The 7,781-nt window shown below is 33.8% G+C and overlaps 1 protein-coding gene across 1 annotated transcript in view; it reads left to right on the plus strand.

Annotated features, from left to right (window-relative positions):
- LOC106464814 (chymotrypsin B-like) overlaps positions 1-6,870 on the plus strand; it is a 22,826-nt gene extending 15,956 nt beyond the window's left edge. The window contains exons 6-9 of the mRNA XM_022392597.1: positions 857-965; positions 2,637-2,772; positions 4,277-4,419; positions 5,759-6,870. Of these exons, the coding sequence (XP_022248305.1) occupies positions 857-965; positions 2,637-2,772; positions 4,277-4,419; positions 5,759-5,923 (553 nt within the window). The 3' untranslated portion in view covers positions 5,924-6,870. The remainder of the gene's footprint in view (positions 1-856; positions 966-2,636; positions 2,773-4,276; positions 4,420-5,758) is intronic.
- Positions 6,871-7,781: the final 911 nt, after the last annotated feature.

A 7,781-nucleotide genomic window follows, 5' to 3' on the forward strand; every position in this document is an offset into this window, starting at 1 on the left:
CGTGTGTGGCTCACAGTATTGGAAGTAGTTAGAGTGTTCGTGTGTGGCTCACAGTATATGAAGTAGTTAGAGTGTTGTGTGTGGCTCACAGTATATGAAGTAGTTAGAGTGTTGTTGTTTTTTACATTTAATTTACTTATTAGAATCTACTTAATATACATAGTTTCTGAACATAAGTTAATTGTTTTCTTTTATATATCTTATAAAACGTTATGTACGCTTACCTTATTACTAAATTTTTTAAATATTAGGCTCCATGTTTATTTTTTGTATATCCATATAAAACCCTAATAAATGTGAAGCCTAATCTATCATTGATTCACCTCTTCGTGTACATGTAATAATAAAATTCCACCAATGTTAGAAGCCTACTCCTGTTTCTTTGACTTGCTCTGGCCAGGGTTAATGATCTAGGAGTGGATCCCTTCGAAACTGGTAAAACTCGATGAAAAGTGGTTTCGTTTGTTTATTATTAAGAGCAAAGCTACACACTGAGTTATCTGTGCTGTACTAATCGCGGTTATCGAATCTCCATTATTTGTGTTATCGCTCAGCCACTAGAGGCCCGTGACAGTTAGTGAATTGAATGACAGATTGGGTTTCACATTTATATTTTAAGTATCTTAAAATGGTTGCCCGAAAATAATCCAGAACAATAAATTAGTACCATCAATGCTACACATTTGTATAAATATAAATTCACAGTGTTGAGTAAAAAATAACTAAAAACACCGTACATTTATAAAAAAAACAAAAAAAAACAACTGTATGTCTTCTTCCTCAGGTCGTAATAAATTTAGAAAAATAACTTAATTTAAAAATTCTCAATGGGACATTTTTTTTCTTTTCGTTACAGGGATAAATACAAAGATGAAATTCGAATTCATTTCGGAAATCATCACCGGTGGCTGACAGACCCACAAGAAATTCTCCGGTATCCTACAGATTGGTACTTCTATCGCTGGGTGAGTCCCTGATGTCTATTGTTTTGTTTGTATTTATATATAGAATAAAAATAGCCAAGACTGACTTTAAGGATCAAAGAAAGCTTATTTTATCGATTCCTGATCTCAACCAATAAACAGTTCATGAATTAAACTCGGTAAGTAACATGTTGTTTTTAGGGTAGTTTTGGTAGTGTAGACATAGTAGGGCTTTAGTTTTCACAGATCCTTCTTGCCTCTGTCTAAGGGCTGCTTCATTATTGAAGCTGAAATTTTGACCCCCCCCCCTCTCTGGCAGGAGCAGTCCATTAAAACCAAACTGTACTTAATCAGTAATATTTCACTACTAATTGGGAAATGATCATATCGAGGGTTTCAAAATAAAGGAAAGTTCTAGGGGATTTTAGGGGTTCTCGTGATTAGATGCATCGACTTAAAACTTAAATGAAGGGCCCGGCATGGCCAGGTGGTTAGGGCGTTCGACTCGCAGTCTGCGGTCGCGGGTTCGTATCCCCGTCACACCAAACATGCTCGCCTTTTCAGCCGTGGAGGCGTTATAATGTTACGGTCAATCCCACTATTCGTTAGTAATAGAGTATCCCAAAAGTTGGCGGTGAGTGGTGATGACTAGCTGCCTTCCCTCTAGTCTTACACCGCTAAATTAGGGACGGCTAGCGCAGATAGCCCTCGTGTAGCTTTGCGCGAAATTCAAAAACAAACAAACTTAAATGAAGAATAACAGGGGTTTGCAAGCGAGTTATTTTCTACGTTTATATTTTCGAAGTCCTCCGATGGGACAGCAGTATGACTATGTACTTACAATGCTAAAATCCGGGGTTCGATTTCCCGCGGTGGACACAGCACATAGTCCAATGCGGTATTGCTCTAAAACAAACGTACTTGCATAAATATTTACGAAATGTTAATATTGAAGCCAATTAGTGGTTGATCTTTACAATTGCGGGGATCTCGTGATGAGCTGCTCATATGACTTTAAAAGCAACAAATGTAAATTGTTGTTTAAAACAAGTTTTTTTTTTGTATAGATGTTATTTCCCGTAAATATTTATTAGTAGAACCTATAATACTTCCTCTTTTGACTTTAGATAATTCAAATATAAGGAAGTTTAAATTCTAAAGACCTTTAAGTTTTGTGATAAAGATTTTGTATTTTTATGAACAAAGTGAAAATAATTTTCTTATATCAAATTTTCCTCATAATTGAAAATAAAGTGATATTTAACGATAAGAGTAAAATATTATGCATATATATATATATATATATATATGTTTGCAAGTTACAAAATCAAATCACATCTCAAAAATAACATAACGATAATACTGATTTTTTTTTTCAAATTAAAAACCAAACAATATTTCAATAATAAAATAATATTGTTTTCTGTTTTCATAAATTTAAAAATAAAGTTATGTTTTATTAATACGAGTAATACTGAAAATAAAGTTATGTTTTATTAATACGAGTAATACTGAAAATAAAGTTATGTTTTATTAATACGAGTAATACTGAAAATAAAGTTATGTTTTATTAATACGAGTGATACTGAAAATAAAGTTATGTTTTATTAATACGAGTAATACTGAAAATAAAGTTATGTTTTATTAATACGAGTAATACTGAAAATAAAGTTATGTTTTATTAATACGAGTAATACTGAACTTATTTTGAAGGAAGATATAGCACTCGTCAAACTCAATGCTCCTTTGAGTTTTAATGACGTCATCCAACCTGTGTGCTTACCAGAATGGGAAGAAGATCTGGAAGACGGAACTATGGGTCACGTGACAGGATGGGGTAATACGATTGGTACGAGTGTTTGTGTTTTAATTAGAAGTAAAGTCATTCTATGGTTAATATCCAGATATTTTCTCAACCATGTATTATGCTATTATTTTCATTTCCCATTAAACTTTATTTTAATGTTTGAATTATTTTATAAAGCTGTTATGTCTATTTCAATCGATTTGCGACGAGCAGTTATGTAACATTTTCTCTTCTTTCTCATTCGGAGGGGGGGAGGGAGTTCTGGTCTAGTAATTCATTCTACAGCACGTACGAGGCTTAAAGGTTTTTTTTTTGTTTTGTTTTGTATGCAGCTATGGGTTAAAATGATTTTAAGGTTCAGTCAAGAAGAACGTAAGAAAATTACACGGTGGAAAAATTCCTGGTGAATATTTCTTTTACAGCTGTATTTCGCATTGTAGACGATCGATCGACCGAATCTTTTTAGTTTGCTCGAGAGACTTTCACTTTCCGAGAGCTACTTGTAAATCGAATAAATTATGTATTGGGTAAGAGCCGCAGAGCTTCCGAACACCTGCGAATTTCCACTTGAACTAACGCTGATCTCTCATACATTAACGTCATCCGCGTGGCTTTCCCTCGCTCTACATCCCTTTATTAACAAAGTTCAAATATTCTTCGTTTTCAGTTGATGGAAATTCTATACATGAACTCCCATCAACAATGAAAAAATAAGAACAACAAAAAAAACGGCCTTTCAGTTATTTGTTGAGACGAGATATATTGTATTTTATAATTGTTAATTTGGTTGGATATGATTGTTGAGACGAGATATATTGTATTTTATAATTGTTAATTTGGTTAGATATGATTGTTGAGACGAGATATATTGTATTTTATAATTGTTAATTTGATTGGATATGATTATTCAGAATGGAAATTAAAAGAAGGTTTATATTTTTGCACGCTTAATTTATTTCTACAACTAATACTAATATTACCATCTGCCCTCCCGGTTGCTCAATGGTAATTGAGCACGGCACAGGTAGCACATTGTGCAGCTTTGTGCTTAACGAAAACATAAATTGTTGTCGTTTTTGTTGAAGTTGTTTGATAATTTTTTTTCAGACCTTCTGACTTTTACAAATGAAAACAGGGTTATCATATACTGTCAAGACCAGGTGGTTAGGGGGGCTCGACTCGAATCCCCGTCCCACCAAACATGCTCACCCTTTCAGCCGTGGGGGCATTATAATGTGACGGTCAATCCCACTATTCGTTGGTAAAAAGAGTAGCCCAAGAGCTGGTGGTGGATGGTGATGACTAGCTGCCTTGCCTTTAGTCTTTCACTGCTAAATTAGGGACAGTTAGCGCGGAAAGCCTTCGTGTAGCTTTGTGCGAAATTCGAAACAAAAAACATATCCTGTGTATAATCGTTATTATTATTTTCTATATATATATTTCTGTAGTTTTGTTGTACATAATTAGTTTCTGCGTTAATCGCAAACGATTTGATTGTTAAATAAACTAAGTACACATTTTCTCTCTATTTTGTGTTATTTTTCAGGTACCGGACACAGTACTGTTTTGAAGCAAGCAATGGTACCAATATTTAATTATGAAGCTTGTTCCAACTATGACTCGCCGTTTCCGATAAACCCCACTAATATTTGCAGTGGAACTGATGACGGTGGAATCAATCCGTGTTTCGTAAGTGTTCCACGTGTATGAAGTTGTTAAATTAGGAGACTTAAACCGCTTACATTACATTACATTACAGCTACATTACAGGTCGGTCCACTTTGAAAAATCACGCTTGCTTCGTTAACCCACTGTAAAACAAAATTGGCTTCTTATGTGAGTTTCCTTGAACTAACATGTTATTCATAGTTGCTTCCTATGTGAGTTTCCCTGAACTAACATGTTATTCATAGTTGCTTCCTATGTGAGTTTCCCTGAACTAACATGTTATTCATAGTTGCTTCCTATGTGAGTTTCCCTGAACTAACGTGTTATTCATAGTTGCTTCCTATGTGAGTTTCCCTGAACTAACGTGTTATTCATAGTTGCTTCCTATGTGAGTTTCCCTGAACTAACATGTTATTCATAGTTGCTTCCTATGTGAGTTTCCCTGAACTAACATGTTATTCATATCTACACTTAAACTAACAGGAAGATCTATGCTTATTGTTGTTGTTGTTGTTGTTTTCTGTCGTAACAAACGTAAAATGCCCCCTCCTCCCAGTGGTACAGTGATATGTCTGAAGGCTTACAACGCTAGAAACCGGTTTTGATACCCGTGGTAGACAGAGCACAGATAGCCCGTTGTGACGCTTTGTTCTTAATTACAAGCAAACGTGAAAACAATTCAGGAAAAAAGCATAATAAAGATTTACAGGTTTTCGTCAAATAGTATAGAATGAAAATAACCAAGGGCGGCGATAAGGACGGTAAGCTGAAGCTACCCCAAAATATGCATTAGCTTTTCCTGTAACCCCCGCACCTAAAACAAGCAGGCCTAAAAAAGTACAGTATGAATGCCCACAAGATGCACACCCCCTCAACTTTCTGTCGAGTCAATTTTAGCCCTCCCCATCGAAAAGAGGTTAGCGCCACCCCCTGAAAATAACGCTTTTTTAAATACCAACCAAATGCGATTTGACCAACTCACAACGCTTGCCAGGATTGCTGTGATATTTGCATATAAAACCAGTTATAACACGTTATGACCAAAACACTTTTGAGGGGGGGCAACAAGAAATTACCAAAGAAATAAGCAAATGAGATTGTTAAGGGTTTAAGCTCGCAGGTGTTTAAACTGCAGTTAAATAACTAGATATTAGATTCAATTCCTACTTTTACTTTAAAAATCAAAAACAAGAATCGCTAAAATATATAAAACTTTTGTATTATGGAGGATACGTGATACTGGTACTTTAAATAAAAATATACTTATATATATATATATATCATTAAGCGGGATTTAGTAAGCTCGATTGTTCCCACACCCAAGTTTAATTTTGTTTCTGTTTCTCAAATTTTATTCTAGGGAGACAGTGGAAGCCCTCTAGTGGTACAAAAAGACAATAAGTGGACTGTTTACGGCCTGGTATCGTGGGGCCCTCTAGTGTGTGGTATCAAACAAGAGCCAACGGTCTACATGAAAGTTTCAGAATTTCGTCGATGGATGGATGAAACCTTATCTTCAAATTGAAAAACCAAAAAAGTCATAAAGCGACTCGAAACTACTTAACATTTTCTATGACCATTCAAAAGTTTTTTTTTTTTACGATTTTTTGGAAATACTTAAAATTTTATGACTTTTTGAATAACCCAAAATCATTTAGAGTGTATGGAATTATTCAAAACGTTTTTAAACTTTCTGGAATTACTAAAATCTCTTTAAAAACTTTATATAACTACTCAAGCTCTTTGTAACTTTCTGGAACTCCTCCAAGGTCGTTGTAGCTTTCTGGAATCTCCATAAACTGTTTGTAGCTTTCTGGAACTTCCCCAAACTCTTTGTAACGTTCTAGAACTTTCTCAAACACATTTTTTCACTTTCTGGAATTTCTCTAAACTCTTTGTAATTTTCTAGAACTTTCTCAAACACTTTGTAACTTTCTGAAACTTTCCTAAACTCTTTGTAACTTTCTGGAACTTTCTCAAACACATTTTTTAACTTTCTGGAACTTTCTCAAACACATTTTTTTAACTTTCTGGAACTTTCTCAAACACATTTTTTAACTTTCTGGAATTTCTCTAAACTCTTTGTAACTGTCTGGAACTTCCCTAAACTCTTTGTAACTTTCTGAAACTTCCCTAAATTCTTTGTAACTTTCTGGAACTTCCCTAAATTCTTTGTAACTTTCTCAATCTCTGTAAAATTAGAGTTAACGTTAGTTTAACAGTAAATAACGCTTTCCAACGTGATACAACCAAAATTTCGATGAAAAAATAAAGAGTTTCAGCGGTTATCTGGAAAGTAATTATGATCTTCTTCTGATCAAAGCAAGCTCAGGACTAAAAATTGACTCAGTAACAAATTATACAGCTAAACTAATAAACCGTTTCTTCAGTTCGGTACCTTCTCTGTTAGCAAGATTTTCGGCTTGTGTCTCTGTCCCTTCTTGTCCGAATAAAGTCCAAGGTTAAAGTCTCGATATTTTTTTTTTTTACAAATACTTAATATTAGTTTAAAATCCTCATCTAAACGCAATTCTATAATCATCTGGAAACATAAATAAGAAAAGAAATCTTAGATTTATTGTGACTATACCAAGGAAATAAAAATATTTGGTAGGTTGCAAAATACCTTCTGTTTCACAAGGATCGTGGACATTTATTAATTCCATTACGAGATTAGATGACAGTTATCAGCTATTCAGAAGCAAAACTACAGTAGGAACAATATTTCTGTATAAGGTCATTAAAAAGAAATAACTCTTTACATATCTCTATTCCACAATTCTGAACTTAACAAACAAATGTATCAAGTATTCTTCGCATAGTTGAGGAACTGTAAACATGAAAGTGTGAAGAAAAAATACAACTGTAATGTCACAAATCAAAACTGTTTGCCTTCCAGTGGCTGATTACGATACCCGTGGTGGGCACGGAACAGATAGCCCATTGTGTAGATTTGCGCTTAACAACAAAACAAACAAGCGAAACTGTAAAAATGGGAAGGAAAGTAAATAGAAATAAAGTGACACAAAAAAAATAACGTTTAGCGACACACTGTGATGTATAAAATAATAAAATATCGTTTAGCGACAAACTATGATATACAAAACAATAAAATATCGTTTAGCGACAAACTATGATATACAAAACAATAAAATATCGTTTAGCGACAAACTATGATATACAAAACAATAAAATATCGTTTAGCGACAAACTATGATATACAAAACAATAAAATATCGTTTAGTGACAAACTATGATATACAAAACAATAAAATATCGTTTAGCGACAAACTATGATATACAGAAAGTTAAAATAACGTTTAGCGACACACTATGATATACAAAACAACAAAATATCGTTTATCCACAAACTATGATATACA

Source organism: Limulus polyphemus, unplaced genomic scaffold, assembly GCF_000517525.1.
Source record: "Limulus polyphemus unplaced genomic scaffold, Limulus_polyphemus-2.1.2 Scaffold1747, whole genome shotgun sequence".
In the NCBI taxonomy this organism is placed as follows: Eukaryota; Metazoa; Arthropoda; class Merostomata; order Xiphosura; family Limulidae; genus Limulus; species Limulus polyphemus.